General features: G+C 51.3%; 1 protein-coding gene across 1 annotated transcript in view; it reads left to right on the top strand.

The window, feature by feature from the left end:
• MYO5B (myosin VB) overlaps positions 1 to 18424 on the top strand; it is a 118704-nt gene that overhangs the window by 36652 nt on the left and 63628 nt on the right. Inside the window, exons 8-10 of the mRNA XM_040632520.1 lie at positions 1854 to 1940; positions 13801 to 13912; positions 18012 to 18223. Of these exons, the coding sequence (XP_040488454.1) occupies positions 1854 to 1940; positions 13801 to 13912; positions 18012 to 18223 (411 nt within the window). The remainder of the gene's footprint in view (positions 1 to 1853; positions 1941 to 13800; positions 13913 to 18011; positions 18224 to 18424) is intronic.

Raw genomic sequence — 18424 nt, forward strand, 5'->3', positions numbered from 1 at the left:
ACACACACACACACACACACACACACACACACAGCAGACTGAATCAGACCCTGGCCTGGAGAGCACAGGTGCAGAGAGCCGGGGCAGGGGGGGCGGGGGAGGGGAGAGGTCTGCAGCCCGCAGGAAACCTTCCCCAAAGTGCAAGCACATCCACCGTGCATTCCTGACTCAGGCCCCGCTGGCCACCTTTAGAATGAGAGAAGCAGAGCCTGTGAACAGCAGAGGAGGAGCTGGGTGTCCAAAGTAGCACGACTTGGGCGGGTTCGGGGGTGGCAGGAGAAGGCCAAAGGGGCGCAGGCCTGGAGGAAGGCATGAGTGTCTCCTGGGACACTGAGCCTCAGGGCTGACCTGGAATGCAGGGAGTGGGAGTCCCTGGACTCAAGGTCAGCTCGTGGTCTTGTCACCTGGAAGGTGCCGGCTGACCCAGTGCATCTGTCTCAGGGGACTGCTGGGTCCTTGACGTAGGAAGGCAGCCAGCACTAGGAGCCGAGCAGCTCATGAAGAGAGGTGGGAGGGCAGGACAAGTCTCCAGTGGAGAGTGGTGTTCCAAGCGTGGCAGATTCCAGCCCTGGTCCGTCCTGCGGAATCCTGAGTGGGCCCAGCTGCTGGAAAAACTCCCAGTGTTGTCAATGAGGTGGCAGACACGTGTGGCAAGAGGCTGCCCCCTGGTGTCCTAGAGATAAAGCTGCCCATCTCTCTCCACGGGGCAGGCAGGCTACCCGAGAGCTTGGCCAAGGTGTGTGCTGCAGTCAACGTGATCCCAGGATCTGGGCCTCAGCCCTGCCTGCCTCCCACTTCCCAGAGTGGAAGGAGTACAAGATGACTGGCCCCTGGGCTCAAGCTCAGCTGAGAAACAGCCAGAAAGAAAGGGAGCATTTACTCCCCATCCCTTCTCAGAGTGGGGTAGTAGTCTTAGAAAAGTCCAGAGGTTAATTCTAGTTCAGCTGAGTTCTTTCCCCAGGAAGACCCCTCCCCCCCCGATTGCCCAGCCACCCCTGACTCCTTACAGCATTGGTACCATGCTTCTCAGCTCCGGCTTTGTGCACTTCTCTACACTTCTCTCCTAGTGCAGGGACTCTGCCCAGACCACGTCTGATTGCTGATTGTACAGCGTCCTACTCAGCGTACTTGTTGGAGTAAACCCTGGGTTTTCAGGACTAACCAGCAGTTGAGAGCACATGAGTTGTTGAAGATGGGAAGATAGGTTTCTTTATTTCAACCGGGCAGCTGTCATGATAGCAGCTAACAATGCATGCCTCTTAATGTTGTCCCTGGTGCTGGTCTAGCTGCTTTCCTGGGCCGTTAGGTTAATCTTTGCACTAGCCCTAAGAAAGGGATACTGCTATTATCCCCGTGTTATAGGTGAGGATACTAAGGCCCAAGGAGGTGATGTTGCCTTCCCCAGATGACACATGCAGCTGGTGAGTGACCATGTCACCATTCAAACCCAGCTTTGTCTGGCCTGAAACTCACCCTTCTAACTCCTGAAGCAATACTGCTTGCGGTGGCAAGTGTATATGATTTTGCCTTTGAGTGAACACAGATGCCCCCGTGGGTGGAAATAGTAAGGGAAGGCTCCTGGAGAGGAGGCACGAATGGGTCTTGGAGGCTAGACAGAATTCAGTTATGCCAAGAGGAAGGCAACCTTTCCCAGGTGAGAACAAGAATGTGCACGGAACGGGGTTGCTGATATGGCTCATGCGCCTGCCAGCGGTGTCCTTTTGGCCCCTGACCTTGAGTTCAAGGTGCACGATGGTCTGTGTCTCGGTGCAGGAAGAAGTCGTCGGTCCCTCTCTCCTGTTCCGTTTCTTTGCCAGCACGGCCACTCACAGCTTGTCTTACTGTGTTTGCAGCTTTGACCCAAAGAGGGCAGTGCAGCAGCTCCGGGCATGCGGGGTGCTGGAGACGATCCGAATCAGCGCGGCCGGCTACCCGTCCAGGTAATGCACCCACCAGCCATGCCCTCCTGGGGAAGCCTGGCTCCCCAGGGAACCCGTTTACACGCTGTCAGCCAGAGACCCGTCCTGCATAAAGTTCCCGAACCCTGAGGGCCCAGGCTGGCTGCTGACCGATAGGAGAACACATTTTGGCCTGAGAAGCGTGGGAGTCCATGGTGGCGTCCGCTGGCGCAGCTTTTCCCGCTTCAGATCGGCCCGGTCTGGGCGAGCAGTGAGCTAGAGCTGTGAAGGGGATTTCTCCTTCACTCCCACCTTGTTCCCTTCACTTTTTTTTTTTTTTTAATTTTTATTATAAAACATGCCTATTTACTGTCTGAATCATTTTGAAGTGTACAGTTCGGTCGTGGTCAGTACGTTCCTGTCTGTGCACCCATCTCCAGAGCTCTTTTCGTCTTGCAAACCTGACACTCTGGGCCCACTAAACACTAAATCCCCATTTCCTTCCCCCTCCAACAGCTGGCGGCCACCATTCTACTTTGTCTCTGTTTTTGACAACTCTGCATCCTTCATATACGTGGAATCCTACAGTGGTGGCGACTGGCTTTTGTCACTTAGTTTAATATCTTTAAGGCTCCCCCATGTAGCATGGGTCAGAATTTCCTTCCTTTTTGTGGCCGAATACGATTCCATTGTATGCGCAGACCACTTTTTATTTATCCATCCATTTGTCAATAGACCCCTATACCTTTTAAAATGGGATCAAATTTTATGATGGAAAATATAATCTTGAATTTAAAAACCACTATCAAGATCTAATCTGCACTGTGGATAAGTTCTTGGGCCACCTAGAGCCTGCTGAAGCTATGTCAAGACCGGATCCTTTCTAGATGCTTGCCTGAAGTAGGAGTGAGGCGTGGATGGCGACCTGCTAGCTCTGGTGAGGTCATACTGCGTACCAGCATCTCATAGGCCAGGTGTCTTCTGCTGTGGATTAGAGCTGAGCCGAGCAGAGCCAGTGTAGCAGCCTAGAGCTCGTGGTATTTTCCCCCAGGGACTCCTTGTCCTTGGAAGTCCTGTACGTGTCAGGAGGTGGAGGGAGCTGGAAATGGGGAGGAGGACATGCGGGCCAGGCCTCTCGCCTCCCTCCCTGCCTCTCCAGCCGGCACTTGGCCACTGCAGTGGAGGAATGCCTTCATAGAAGCAGGTATTGACCATGAAACAACATCACCATCGACAGCTCCCAAATGCTAGACTCAGGAAGGAAGTTAGGGATGGAATTAGTTTGCATTTGACCCAGAGAATACAAGGACTGCCAGTAATCTGGAACCTCCAGGCAGCTTTTCAAAACCCAGCAGGTTGGGGCATTATTCAGAACGGTATGCTGTGGCCAGGGCGGAAGGCTGCTCCTGTTGTCTTTCAGTCATGTCTCTCCCTGCTTAGAAGACAGACAGGGAGGGTCCTAGGGCTCCATCTTCTTTTCCGACCCTAGGGTCTGAACACGAATAGCTGACAACTCCATGACGAATGAGGTGAGCTATGCTTGCCCTTCTCAGTTGAGGGCTCTGCCTGCCTTCTCCCTGTCTGCCCTACAGGGCCTGGCATCAACCTTTTGATTGAGGGAATGGGGCTCAGGCCACGGGCGCAGTAGGTCCGTGTTGAGTTCAAAGAACTGTAGTCTAGCCAGTTGGATCGACTTTCAGTGGCTGCTCCAAGCACAGTGTTCAGATCAGATGTGGTTCATATAACTTATGAACATGGCAAGGACCTTAGGGGCTGCCTAGCCGCTGCTTTTCAAAGCGTGCTCCCCAGGCAGCCAGGCTCCACCCCTGCACCTGCTCCCCTATCTGTTGGCCTCCGAGAAAGTCTTTAGTCTACCATATTCAGTCCATTGTTTGTCAGAGTTGCTTTGCAACCCGTTAGTGGGTCAGGAAATCAATGTAATGGGTCATGACCAACATCTTGTTTATTTAATGAAATGCCCGGGGATGGAAAATAGAAGATGGCAATTTGTGGTAGAAAGGGTATTAGAGTGTGACCTCACTTCAGCTTATATATAGACATGGGTGCGTCATCATGTAAAACACACTTTTGCTAATGAGGCCCGCGGAAGGAAGTGAGCTGCTCAAGGTCACTGTGGCTGTGGTTGAGTGAGGACTTAGAATCCCTCCCCCCTCCTCTGCCCGGCTGCGTCTTGTTGCCAAGCATCTGACTGCTCACGTCGGTGAGGTGGTGCCATCCAAACGGGGGGTCAGAGGAGTGAAGAGCAAGGGTAGGGTTTTATGTCTGCTCCCTGGGGCTGGGCCCAGACCTGGGGCTTGGAGTAAAACTGCACCTTGTCCGCTTCAGCTTGTATAGAAGTCCAGACTGCAGAAAGAACTGTGTGTGGCCTAGGCTAGAGCCAGAGGAGCCTGGTGGTTGAACCCTTGGCCTTTGGAGTCAGGCCTGGCTTGCATTGTCCTCTCCCATCCTCCTTGGTTAGGTAACCTCAGGGGAGTCGATCTCCGAGCCTGGGCTCCCTTATCACCAAGTAGTTCCGTCACAGGTGGTTATAATGAAGGACGTAATGCGTCTAAAGTCCTCCACACAGTGCTGGGCACTTAAGCATTTAATCACGTGGTTATCACTCATTTAGATATGAGCATCATTATGGATGCAACTACGGGATAAAACAGACATATACCAGAAATGTTTAGCTTTATTTTTGTGAAATCCTGGTGTGTTTGGTCACCTTAAAAGAGCATTCCAGAGTTCTCTAAGGAATTGAAAAGGTCGGTCTAAGAATTACCTAAAGTCTGTCAAAACTGGAGCTGAGATGTCCTGTGTTCAACTGTTGAGGGTCCTTGTGTAAGAACCTTCGGGATCATGGGTCCTCACAGCCACACCTGGGCTGTGCATGGCAGAGGCCTCCAGGTGAGCTGAGGAGCCCAGGTGCTCATTTCTGTCTCACATATATTTGGTGCTGCTGGGGGGCTTGTCAAGTGGGAGGTGTGAACATTGGGGCCATGCCACGCCAGGAGAGAGGAAACAAGGGAAGTGTGTGAAAATGAGATACTCTAGAGCAGTGGAAACCATGGGGATCCATCTCCGGATGTCAGGAGCCACCTGTTTTGCCAAGAACTTTCTAATATAATGAGTTGTTTGATAGTAGGATAAGTGCTTTGCAGAGGGTGTGAACGTCTTGGAGAACATCAGGCAAAAGCCAGAAGTCTGGGTCTGATGTGATTAGCGGTGAAATCAGAGTGACCGCGTGTCCCACCCACACTTCTCTGGGCTTCCCTGCCGCAGTACGGAATCCTCTGTTGTAGACGGTGGAATAGGAAGGGGACAGGGTGTTACTCCTGTGGTCTTACCTGAGCTTCTGTAGAACAAGAACGTGTTCTTGCCTTCGTGTCTCCTCTCCTGTTAACCTGGTCACCCGCTCCATGTCCCCTCCCCCATGGAGCTTCTAGCTCTGTGCCCATGGCCAGGAGGGAATCAAGGATCTGAGTCATGACCTCAGCCTGTCAGGAGCTCAGTCTAGGAGAAGGGATGAAAACCTAAAACAGAGAGCAACATAGAATTAGGCCAAGTTTGGAAGGAAATGTGGCTTCATGGAGGAGATGAGGTTTGAAGTGGGCCTTGAAGGATGAGAAGGCTTCTGACGGGTGGGGAGGCAGTGGGAGGATCCTGCCAGCCAGAAGTAGCACCATGTCCAGGCACAGAAGGATGATAACTTCTCCTGCCCAGCGATCTGGGAAGAGATCTTCTCTGCCAGTCAGTCCTCATTCATTCTTCCTGTTCAGTCTTCCAGTTTTAGCATGCCAGACAGGCTTTTCTCCTCGTCCAGACTACCTCTCCCTTGGCCGCTGAGAGAGCACGCTTCCTCCAGGTCTTTAGACCCACATGGAAAATGGGCTCTCCTGCAGTTCGTTCCTCCCTCCTGGCTGCGGTCAGAGTCGCCCGCAGTGTTGAGATGCCCACAGACTTGCCTCTTATGGGGCCAGCGGATCGGTGTCTTTCCCGCCTCCCTAATCAATTTACACTTCTTTCTAGGAGCTAATCACAAGGACATCTGTACCTTTTGTTTTCACGATTGCAAGTATTGTGGAGAGTATAGGGAGGGAAGGAGAACCTGGTATTTTCTGCTCACAGAAAATGTTGCTGTGATTTACGCCTTCGGGCTTAGGTCCAGAGCGCTGCCTTACCTTTGCTGTCTTAGCAGATTTTGCTGAAGGTTCAAAGGGAGGAGTCCCTCCTCAAACGGCCGTTTGAAGTATTACCTGTTGGAAAGAGGCGCCATAGTTTTATGGCACTTTTGCTGGTGTTGAAGTAGAGTGGAATCATCCATGTTATTTCATTTCGATGCTAATCTCCTCTCCCCGAGCCACGGCACCCAGGCTGGCCTTTCTCTGAAAGGTGAGTCGTGGTGAAAGGGCTGTAATGTTGTAACTCCGCACATGGCCTGTGTGCACCTGCCGGTCATGGTAACCATTTGGCGTGACCTCACTGCTCAAACATCTCCCTTCCTGCTTCATCTCGGAGGTTGGGGTGTCCGCTGTATCTGGGGAAAGTAAGCAAGGTGGTATAGCTACTGTGTACCCGTCACGGTGCTGGCTTTTGAAGGAAGTGTCCCCTCAGAATGTAGAGCCGAGCAGTCCTTTTGTTACCCTGACTTTGGGAGACCTCTGAGAGCCTGGAGGGACCAGAGCAGATTTGGGGGTCATCCCAGAAAGAATTCGCCCCTGTGGTGCTAAGACGCACGATGGCAGCGTGATTCCACATGCTTTACCTTCACAAGGAACCGCAGTCTTGCAGAGCTATTGCCAAAGGAAGCTTCAGTGATTTNTTACAACTTAACATTTTCCTACATTTCTCCCACTTCAGTGGCCAAAGGGCACGTGCCACTTTTTCCAGGGAAGAAAGTGCCAAAGAGGAAGAAAATGCATGGTCCAGGGTCAGAGGCACTTGTGATGAAATGTCCGGAGGCCACTTCCCCAGGAGCCCACGCAGGGGGCAGCCCCTTGCAGCCGCAATTTCAGTCCAGGTTCCTGCATCCAGCCTACTGATGCCCTGGGCACAGGACGCTTAGCCCTGTTCTGAAGTGAAGACGTGCCCAATGCCTCCGAAACCTGGCCAGCCCGACAGGACACACGCGGAGTGGCGGGCTGGTGACAGCTCTCTGGAGGTCCCTTGTCCCGCCCTCAGGCTCTGGTATACGTGTCTATTTTTATCTGCCTAAGAGTTATGACTCTCTCCGAGTCTGATTTAAAATGAAAATGTATCATTCTATTTGAAATGTGCTGCAGTGGCTGAGAAATATGCCCATTTTCACGTACATGAAGCACGGTGATAAATGCACTGTCCGGGAAGAGCAGCTCGGCCACCATCCCCTGGCTCGCCGCTCCCGCTGCTCCCCCCATGTGTTTTATGCCTGTGCGATGCTCTGTCTCCCTCGCGGTGGGGGTCGGGGGTCAGCGCAGTGTTGCGTCCCAGAGGATGTTTATGAAGCGAACTCCATGTAACCACGAGCCATATGTTGTGGGAGGACAACTTGAATATGCAAGGTTTATATTTAAAAGCAAAACTCCTAAATCTTCCGTGCATCTCTTCACCTCAGAAAAACTCAGTGGCACCCTCTGAAAAGACTCCTCCTTTGCCAGCCTCCATCCCCTCAGCTCCCATGTGGCCGAAACACAGGACTGTGGAAGGAGGTGCAGTCTTGAGAAATTGCTGGCTCACCTGCCCTTTTAGTCATGATTAAACGGACACATGATTACTTGCCTTGCGATCAAAAACCCCCACCAAGCACAGTAATGTAGAGTTTATTTTGGTGTGAAACCATTCTTTGTCCCGAGATCTTAGAGCCCCTCGTTCTGGCCCTTCTGGCTGAGAGCTGCGCTCACTTCCTTGGACTAGAGTCTCTCACAGGGTTCTTGGCCGGGGCTGCTCGTCGCAGTCGCGGGGAAGCTGGCTTGTAAATGCGCTCTGCCTTGACACTGTCCCTTGGAGGAAATTGTTGGTCACTGGTCAGCTGCAGCCACTTGGTTGTATCTGGGCAGTGCCAAGACTAATTAGATTTTCTGCTCCTCACCTTGTAACTCAGTTCCCGCTCAGAGCCAATGGGGAAGAGTTAGGTTTCCTTCCCTCGGCAGCAAAGCTTAGCAACCTTCAGACCCGGGGCCACCTCTGAGTCTGAGCCTGTGTTTCCCAGGACATAGGTGGGGGACAGGGGGGCGAGCAAATAGAGGCTAATCAATGGTGGTGTGAGTGGTGGGCGAACACCCCGCCACCTGTGCACTAGGAACGCCTCTGCGGGTATCGGTGCTGAAATAATGACAAATCCCATGTTTTATGTATTGCCTTACACAGGCCCTCCGCAAATCTCATTTGTTCATCGCACAGACTTTTTAAAAATTGAGATATAATTTATGTATGATAAAAATATCCTTTTAAAGTATGCAATTCTGAAGTGGTTTTCATTATATTCCCAGAATTGTACAACCATCACTACTAATTACAGAATGCTTTATCGCCCCAGAGAGAAACCCTGTTTCCATTAGTGGTCACTACCTTTTTCCCGCTGCTCCCAGCCCTGGCAACCACTAACTTTCTCTTTCTAGAAATTTGTCTACTCTGGACATTTCATACCAATGGAAACATATAATAAGTGGCCTTTTGTGTTATCTGGGTTTTGGCACCTACCAGAACTTTATTCTTTTAAGTTGCCTAATACCGTCGTATTGTAAGGATATGCTATGTATTATCCATCATCATCCAATGGACAGTTGGGTTATGTCCACTTTCCGGCAGGTATGAATAATGCTGCTCTGAATACCCATGTACGTATTTTCCTGTGAACATGTATTTTTATTTCTCTTGACGATATACCTAGGAGAGGGATTGCTGGCTCATATGGTAACTCTGTTCACCCTTTGAGGACCTGCCAGACTGTTTACCACTGTGGTTGCACCATTTTATATTTCCACCAGCGATGGATGTGGCTTCCTCTTTCTGTACATTCTTGCCGACACTTGTTATTATCTGTTTTATTGTAGCCATCCTAGGGGGTGTCAGGTGGTATACCATTGTGATTTTGCTTGTACTTCCCTGACAATTAATGATGTTGAGCATCTTTTCATGTGCTTATTGGCCATTTGTATATCCTCTTTGGAGAAATGTATTTAGATTTTTTTGTCCATTTTTAAATTGGGTTATTTGTCTCTTTGGTGCTGTAGGAGTTCTTTGTATTTTCTAGATACTAGATGCCTATCAGATAAGATTTGCAAACATGCTCGCCATTTTCACCCTTGTGATAACCTGACCTGCCATCTTCAGGGGTTCTTCTTGGTGACATGTTACCCTGGTCTTATTGGAGGGCCTCTTAGAGTTTGTCTTATCTAGTCAATCCCGCACGAGGGAATCTATCCAAGAGAAGGGAAGTACACAGTGTGACCACTTTGAGAGATCCACTCCACCTGTTTACATTCATCTACTGAGGACCACTCAGGGAGGCATGTTCCCTAGAATGTTCCCACATGTAGATGGTTAAATCCATTATCGGGCTCTAGATGGGAACTCAGTCAACCCAAACATCACCCTAGTGCGTGTGCTCGCCACTCACAGCAGCTGGCTTTACCACGTGCTGTCTTGAGCCCGAGGAGCTTGTACAAGGAAGCATCTTTCCAACCTTGCCTCTGCCTCTGTTCTTCCCACTCTCACCAGGACTGATCCTAGGTCCTGGGCTTTTCCCACACACTCAGCTGTGACTACTCTACCAGATCGGCATACCTCCCTAGCAGGCCAGGGGCACGCAGGGTGAAGCAGGCCTTTATTCTACAGGAAACACGACATTGAAGTCCAAGACATTCGGCCAAGCCCCTTGCCTGTGAGTCCAAATCCAGGGAGAGCAGGGCTGAGTGTGCATTCTGTCCCTGAGGCCACTAGGACTGCATATAGCCCAGGGTTGAGGCCGCAGTTGCGGCCTAGTAATAGACTAAGAATGGGAGCTCTTCTCCCACCATTAATGTGAAATGGAATGGAGGAGCAGCCAGGCCTAGGACTGACTTAAAAGATCCGTCCAGGCCAGGGAACCACATGGAACCACACAGCCATAGTGCAAGTGGGAGGGGACCTGTCCACCATCACCTGAGGAAGGCAGAAAGAGCAGGACAGAAGCAGTGGACTCACACTGTGGAGGCAGACGGTAGGCATGCTTGGTGGTTCTCAAGAAAGTGGTTTTCTAGACTAGAACTGTGTTCTATAGTAAACATTTTGCAAATATTTGCAAACACGTTTGTATATCTCAAGGAATAGGGTAGTAGGGAATGGTCTGAAGAGGCCCTGTGTCCATTTGAGCACAAAAGGTTTGTCTTGCTCCAAAGCCAGCAGTGTCCTTTTTGAGAAACACTAGTAGAACAAAAAGATTTAACATTGGGATTCCAACCTCTTTATTGGTCAGGAAAATACCTATTATTTTAAAAATGTAAGTAACTATGAAGATATTGTGTTAGGTGCTGAGAAGTTTAAAAATGTGTCCTAGCCCGGCCAGAGGAGGCTGGAGTCTAGCAGAGAAGGTAACGCATGTAGAAAAACTATCTCTTATGGAAGGCCTAAAGCGCTGTATCCCGCATGGAAACAGGTGTTGTTAAGATGCTATGGGAGGGAGAGAGTCTGTGGTAGTGGAGTACTTCAGGGGGAAATCCTGGACACCCTATGGTCCTGTAGAGGGGTCTTGCCCAGTTTTTATATGGCCACAAAAAACCTCCATCCAGATGTCCCTACCAAATCAGGAAGTTCTGTGAAGAAATTCTATTTTTTGAAAAACAATCACATATTCTGTTTAGCTTCACTTGGGAGGTTTTTCTTCTACAGGTGAGGGGGGGAGCCTTTCCTGCAAGGACTTTCTAAAAGCACAGAGGTCCACAGAAAAGAGAGTCCACTTTTGATTCTGAGTCCTTGGCTGAAGGACACTCGTACATGCCCAGATCCCACGGCGGCCGTGTGCTCCTGTGGGAGCTCATGAGGGAGTACCCGCCCAAGCCCTTCTCAGTGGATGGCTTGTCTTCTGTGGGCACATTCCTGCCCCGTCGGTATCACCCTGGGGCAGGTATTCAGTGAAGCCTTTGTAAGAAAAAGGGTGGCAGGCAGGGAGAGTAACTTGGATGGGGTGGGGGGAGCTTTCTAAGCACTCCACATTCATGAGCTCCTTGGCCACCACAGTGTTTGGAGGTACTTCGTAAGGTGGGTGACATTCTCTCCATTTTGGTGACATCCGTGTGGGATGAGTCCAAGACTTGATTAAGGTCCAGCCTGCTGGTCCGCATTAGAGTAGGCCTGTTCGGGACTGGCCTGGGTGTCTGTGCAGTCCCATCTCCCTGCTGTCTTGTTTCCTTGAGCCTATAACCTCCCTGAGTTAGGGAACTGTCAGCAGTAAGAGATCTTCAAATTAGAACCATTTAAGGTTTTTAGCCCAGCTAAATGCTGCTCTGATTATTTCCCCCAGAGAAATTGCAAACTCGTAGGGAGAAAGAAGATGAGTACACAAATAACCATATTGCAGAGAGGGGGAGGTGCCCTCAGAAAGTCACACAGAAAGTGCTGAGCTGCCTTGGGGGGAGAGCCCACACCTCCCTGAACGGGCAGGAGCAATGGCTTGTGGAGCCGCATGTGGGTAGGTGGGCACGAGGAATAAGAAGACTTAGACCTTACAAAGCCCTTTTTCTGTGTACATGATTCCATTTGCATCTTACCCTACAGTAACAGTAGAGGGAATGGCCTGTGTCTAAAGCTTGGGGGTTGGGGCAGAAAGAGCTCGGGAGAAATCCGGTAGTGTTTGCGTGTGTTAAAAATAAAACACACATCTGATTTGTGGCTTATCACCTCTAGCTCTGTTCCTAAGCCTCCAGAATTAAGAGGGGTCAGACCTCAGGGGTTTCTTGACATTTATCGTACATGACTGGAATAATTGAAGCAGCCTTTAGCTGGGCATATAACCTTCAATATTTCCATTTTTAAATCCGCCTTAGAGATGGCCCGGAATTCGGTGGGTTTGGGTCATAGCCCCCTACAACTGGAGGGGCAGGAAACCACGGAACACAGGAAGTGAGGGAACCCTCCCCCAGGCTGTAGAACAGCCTTCCTCCTGAAGGAACCTGCACGTGTTCTGGGGAGCCCGTGAGCAGGGCCATGTAATGCCTGGTCAGCTCCGAGCAGAACAGAGGCTGCCATTACATTTGTGACAGGATTAATTAAAAGGTAAGAAGCATGGAAACACAGGGTATGAATGGCTGCCAGGGTCTGGGAGGGAGGGGAGAATGGGGAGTGACTGATAATGGGCCTGGGAGCCTGGTTCTGGAATGCAGTATTCGGTTCGGTCGCACAATTTCGCAAATATACTAAAATCTATTGTCCATATTAAACGTAAATGTTGCTGTGAGTTACCTCAAAGCTGTTTTTTAAAAAAGGCGTAACTTCTAAACAACCATCTTACGCGGTGGGGGGGGAAACGAGAATGCTTTTTGTCTCTTGCTCTCCCCCCCCTCCCCCGCTGCCCCAACACCCATAGCTAGGTTAGAAATCTTCCACCAAACCGAGGTCTGGTGACCGAGGTGGCGGAGAGGCAAGGAGCTCAGTCTGGGTTTTCCTTCGCCTCCCAGGGCGCTGTGAAGGCCTGGGAGGGCAGGGGGAGCGGAGGCCCACACTGGGGATGGTTACAGAGCGCAAGGGGAAGCGCTTTACACGAACCAGGGTCCCAAGCACGTGGTGTGGCCCCCCCCCCCCACCCCTCGGAATACCTAATATTCCACATGCTCAGTTCTTTCGATGAAATTTTACTTAAGGTAAATGTGCTCCAGGAGGAGAGGTAGATCCATTCACTCCCCATTAGTGAGGCCACAAGTGATGGTAAGTGGCTGACGCACAATCGGGGGACAGGGTGTGTGTACCGCAGCTGATGCTTCTGAAGGGGCGAGCGGGCGGCCGATGGTGTCCCTCTGCCGAGGACACGGGACCCCGGGGGAATGGGTGGCCGGCTTCACCTCCAGAGGGATTTAGATTGGGAGTTCAGGCTCCTTAGAGTAGCCTAGTGTGGGAACAGAATGTGCAATGACGTGAGGAGGCTGTGAGCATCCCCCCGAACGCAGGTCAGGAGCCGCGAGGGTCAGGGTGAACATCTGTGAGCGGAGGTAGCTGTCAAGAGAAAGGGGCGGACCCCGCCTAGAACTAGTTCGCTCGCTGAAAAGCTTGCATTTGTTAAGTAGAGCTCTCCTCCGAGGCTGAGAGACAAGGCGCCCTGAAAGATTCCCTTCCAGAACCTACCCAAGGACTCTTACTGAAAAGGTAGTGGGAGTATAAGTGCTCGTCAATTTTTAAAATTTTGTATGTGAGTTGCTGAACATTTCCTGCACAGTGGGCTCGCATTACTCTAAGGAACAGAAGGGAAATCCTAAGCGAACTCTACTTTGGGGAGAAAAATGGTACCTTCTAAGGTATACCAAGATGTGTGAAAGGTGGTGTTGCTTGGGGTTAGGATATCGCTTCTTATTTGCTAATGTATACTGTTCTGCATCTTTAAACTTTTCCATGAGAAGTATTAATTTCATAAGAAAACAACATTTAAAAACCAGGCCGCACTCTAGGCAAGGCTCCCCCTCCAGCAGTGTGGTGGGAGTCCACACTTCCCCGTGGGCGGAAGCCCTGTACGTGGTTCTGCCTCTGGTCACTTCTCCCAGAGGGGTCCGCAGAACCCTCCTCTTCCTTCTGCCACTCACGGTGGTATAATTCAGCCACACTGAAATTCTCAGAGGGATTGGAGGAAGACAAGCCCCTGGAATGTGGTTCGCTGCTCTGCGGCACGGTCTGAGAGGGCCTGCGGCCCTTGGGTGGCTGTGTGACGCGTCGCCTGATGCATCTGCTTTCTCTCCAGGTGGGCTTACCATGACTTCTTCAACCGGTATCGGGTGCTGGTCAAGAAGAGAGAGCTCGCCAACACAGACAAAAAGGCCATCTGCAGGTCTGTCCTGGAGAGCCTCATCAAGGTGAGCTGGGCGTGCCCCCAGAGGCCTGGCCGCAGTGCTCAGTTAGGGAGTGGGGACTTAACAGCGCTTTTGGTCTTCATCCTTCTTAAAACCGTTTGAGACGTTCATCCTTTTTCCAACATCAGCAACTGTAAAAGAGAAGTCCCTTCACATATATAGAGTACTTCCTACTTTTTTTTTTTTTTTTTTTACATCTAGACACATGTAGAAAGTTAAAAATGTTTGTACCAACCCTCTAGGGTTTGCTGCTGGCCCAGGACTCTGGCTTCTCCAAAGCCCGAGGCTCTGTAGATCTGCCCATCTGCCCATGCCATGCACCTGCCCACACTGCCCACCTGCCCACACTGCACACCTGCCTGGGGGCTCCGATCTGAAGCCCAGGCACAGCTCGGAAGTCAGCAATTGGGTAAATAGATGTGCTTCTCATATCTACTTGCTGCGTAACTGGCCTCAGGCCTTCTCCCAGATGCTTGTTGTAAATAAGGCAAAGGCTGCAATTAACCTGAACTCAAACCTGAGTCTTGAGACTGGAGCTACTTTGCGGCCTTTTGTGAGGGGCAGATCCCAAATGTTAGCTCCACGGTATTCAGGGATCGTAGCAGGGCATGGTCAAAGTGGTCTCAGTATAGGGTTACCTCACACACCTTCCCTTGCAGAAGGTAATGTAATAGAGAAGAACTACATCAAAAAATTTTAATTTTCCAGTACAGTTCACCCTCAAACAATGTGGGCTTTAAGGGCATCAATACCCCCATTCCACTGCAGTAAAAAATCCACATATAACTTACGAGTTCCTGAGACTGAACTAGTAGCCTGCAGCCGACCAGAAGCCTGGTGCGAGCTGTCCTGTGTGGATCCTTTACTGCTGAGGACAGTCCTTGTAGTGCCCCCCCCCCTAGTTATAAGGACTGAGCCCAACACAGAAGGAATGTTTGGGGAAGGGATGAGCCAAGTGAATTCCCTGATGAAGAATTATATGAACGTGGGCTGTTTCTTTGCTTGAAGGCCTTTTTCCTCTCCTGCTGGTCTGCCTGAGCGCTCCCCTCCTTCCCAACTGGGCTCTTAGAATGCCTTCTGGACTGTGAAGCCTGTTCTGACCTCCCAGGTGGAGTCAGTTGCCCCTGCCTTTATCGACCAACAGTGCTTACTGCCGGTCTTCCATTATTGCGTTTATCCCCTTGTCTTGCAATCAAGGGTTTGTCATTTCACCAGACTGGGAACCCCCAAAATGGCAGGGATCCTGAACCTGTTGTCTTTGTGTTCCTGGCACTGTTACTGGTTCTCACAGGGGCTCTCAGTTCGTGCAGGTGGCTGCGTGGGTGACGAGCTAGGTGGGCCTGTCATGGCTGTTACGAAGCAGCGAGGCGTCACTTTCCTGACGGCTTCACGTACCTGCCTCATCTAATCCTTACAGTGCCTTATGAGGAAGATACAAACATCGTTTCTCATTTTACAGATGAGGGAACTGAGGTCTAGAAAGCTGGTAGAAATTGCCCAAGGTGTTACCAGTGGACCGACTCAACACCTCTCCCCCCACCGCCAGCCACTCTGGATCACTGTGCCCCTTAAGCCAGTCTGATCGATTAACATCACTGTGCGTAGTTATCCTTTCTGGAGAAGGACTTGGGATCAGTGCTTCAACACTTCTCCGGAGACCTTGTATTTCCTCTGTTTCCCCGCCCCCCCTTTTTGGGGCAACATCTTCTAGTCCCCAGTGCTGCTAGGCTGAAGCCACACGGTAGCCTAGAAGGGCATGTGACAGCACCAAGCAGGTGCTAGTGCCGTTTAGAACACAGTCGTTAGAAAAGCCGGTGGCATGTGGGCTTAACAGCCTTGTGCATGGGAGGGGGCGGGGGGTCTGCTTCATGAGGTGGTTCGTGAGGGGTGGTCTCCTCCTGCAGGGGTGGTAGGAACGCCCTTCATGCTCACCTGAGTTTTGTTCGTGCTTCAGTTCCACCAGTATGTATTGCATTTGTTGTGTGCCCTAACCTGGAGTGGTCGCTGGGAGGCTCTAGAAGAACATGATGCAAGCACCCTGCCCTCCGGGACCACTAATCCCTGGTGTGATTATAGACCTCCCTGGAGGGAATCAGGTCATGGGGGCCTGAACCTTGAGCATGACCGGGGAGCAGAATCTTATTAGCAAGTATCTCCGGGGAGCCCCGGAAGCACAGGGAACTATGTACGTGAGTAGTGGGAAGAGATGGTGTTACAAAAGGGGCCTGGTGCCGTGAGAGACCACTGGCCCGGGACTCCTGGGTCTTGGTATCTCTGGTGAGACTTTGAACAAGTCACTTCACCATTGCAGACGTTGGTTTTGCCATCTGTGAGATAAAAGGAGTAGCCTAGGATGGCTGCTGAGATTCCTTTCTGCTCCTTTAGTCTGTGATTCTTAGAGAAGCGTTCTCAAAAGATAACCCCTGATTGTCTGGTATGTGCGTAGTGTAGTCAGCAAGTTCTAGGGGTTGGCGAAATCAGGTCTGAGGTAAGAGGTGTGCTCAGGACACAGGGGCTAAGGGAGTGTGGCAGTCAGGCTAGTGGTGGCTGGCTGCAGCAGGTGGAACCCTCAGAAGGATCCTTATATTTGTGAAAACAGTGGCTTTGCAGACCAGGTCATACCCTTCCTAGTGGCTTTTCCAGAACAGGAAACAAACATGTGTGTACTCTGGTTCCTGGGAGGCACCAGACTCCCCCAGGCCGTGGCTTGGCTGAAGACTGAGCAGCCAGACTTCTTTCTGGCGGGGAGGGCTGAGCCATTCACCTTTTGCTCCCTGGCCCTGTTGCACTGAGAAGCAGCCTCTGCCAGCAGGGCAGTGATGAAGACAGGGCCTTGGCTGCCTGGAAGCTTCCGGCCCTGATCCAGCCCTGTTCCTCGCAGCATATGCTGGGGGCCCATTGGGTACATGGCCCTGACCAGAGGCAGGGATAAGAGCCAGGCCCACACCTGGCCCCTCCCAGCTTCACTGGCAGCCTGGCTGTGAGGAGACCATCAGAGACGGTCTCGTTGGACGCCACGTCCCGGCTTAGGCAGCTCCATCGTCCCTGTGTGAGGAGCCCATAAAGAGTGGTGATTCAGCATCCCTTCAGAGCCATTTGTCAACCTGAAACATGTTCCTGTGTGTGTTTTCCTTAGCCCTTGGCTCATTACTTCTTCCTCATGGTCTTCATGCCAGGGAATAAAATTAGGAAGAAGTTTAGCTACAAAGAGTACTCAGTTTCTGCAGGTTAAGTCACAAGCGTTCTGTCCCAGTCTGGTGCAGAAGCACGCTGCTGGGCCATCTTTCCTTATCCACGGGGGTGAGCATGGGGAAAGGTAATTAATTTGAGCCTAAATATAATTAAGACAGTAATTATATGTCAAAAATATCTCAACATAGTCTGAAATCAAATAAAATTTATTTGGAGGGCTATTTGCGATCTGGAATTATACATACAGCAGGGTGGTGGTTTGAGGAAAATTAAATGACCTGAGCCGGTTATTTCCTTGCTCTGAGCACCACCAGGGGCTTCGCGTCCCGCTTGTGAGCTGTGACCTGCGAGGCCTCTGGTGATTAGCCCCTCCCGCCAGCCTCCCGCGTTTCCCCCGCTTGACCACCCTGGCTCTCCTGTTCCTCAAACACATCTAGCCTTTGGCTGCCACAGGACATTTACATCTACTCTGCTCGTCTCCTGGAACTTTCTTCTACGTTTTCCCCGGGGCTGCCTCCTTGGGTTTATTCCGGTTTTTGCTCAGACATCACCTCCGGAGAAATGCCTTCCTGGATTATCCTGTTTAAACATCCCCATCCCACCCGTAAGTCCCCACTTTTATTGTCTTCCTAATCTTCACCACTGCCTGAAAAGTTGCTCAGCCTTTGCTCGTCTTTCCGCTCTCACCATGATGTCAGTTGCTTGAGGGCAGGCGTCTTGCTCCCTGCTGCACCCTGGACACCTTGGCCCCGTGAGTCTACTAGAAGGGACTTAGGCTGTTCGGTGGATGCTGAGAGTATGTGTCTAAGAGCAGGGGTACGTGAGCTCTGGCAAGGGAATTCTGCCGCGAAGAACCAGGAAGGTGGGACATGTTGCCTCACTCACGCCCCCCCCTCCCTGCCTTATAAAGGATCCCGACAAGTTCCAGTTTGGCCGCACCAAGATCTTCTTCCGGGCAGGCCAGGTGGCCTACCTAGAGAAGCTTCGGGCCGACAAGTTCCGGGCAGCCACCATCATGATCCAGAAGACGGTCCGGGGCTGGCTGCAGAAGGTGAAATACCGCAGGCTGAAGGCGGCTGCCTTAACTCTGCAGAGGTTCTGCCGAGGACACCTGGCCCGCAGGTGAGCCAAGCTGGGGCACATAGCAGGTGCGGGGGCGTGGACTTAGCTGGTTGGCCTCTCTCAGCCTACAGTGGTTCTGTCTGCACCCCAGCTTTCTCCCAGGAGCTGGGCATCTGTCCCCGTGCCCTTCTCACCTGCAGGAGTAAGTCTAGCTCCAAGTCTCTTGATGCCCCCAGTCTGCCCCCATCCTGCCAGCACTAA

Source organism: Ursus maritimus, unplaced genomic scaffold (genome assembly GCF_017311325.1).
Source record: "Ursus maritimus isolate PB19 unplaced genomic scaffold, ASM1731132v1 scaffold_18, whole genome shotgun sequence".
Classification (NCBI taxonomy): Eukaryota; Metazoa; Chordata; class Mammalia; order Carnivora; family Ursidae; genus Ursus; species Ursus maritimus.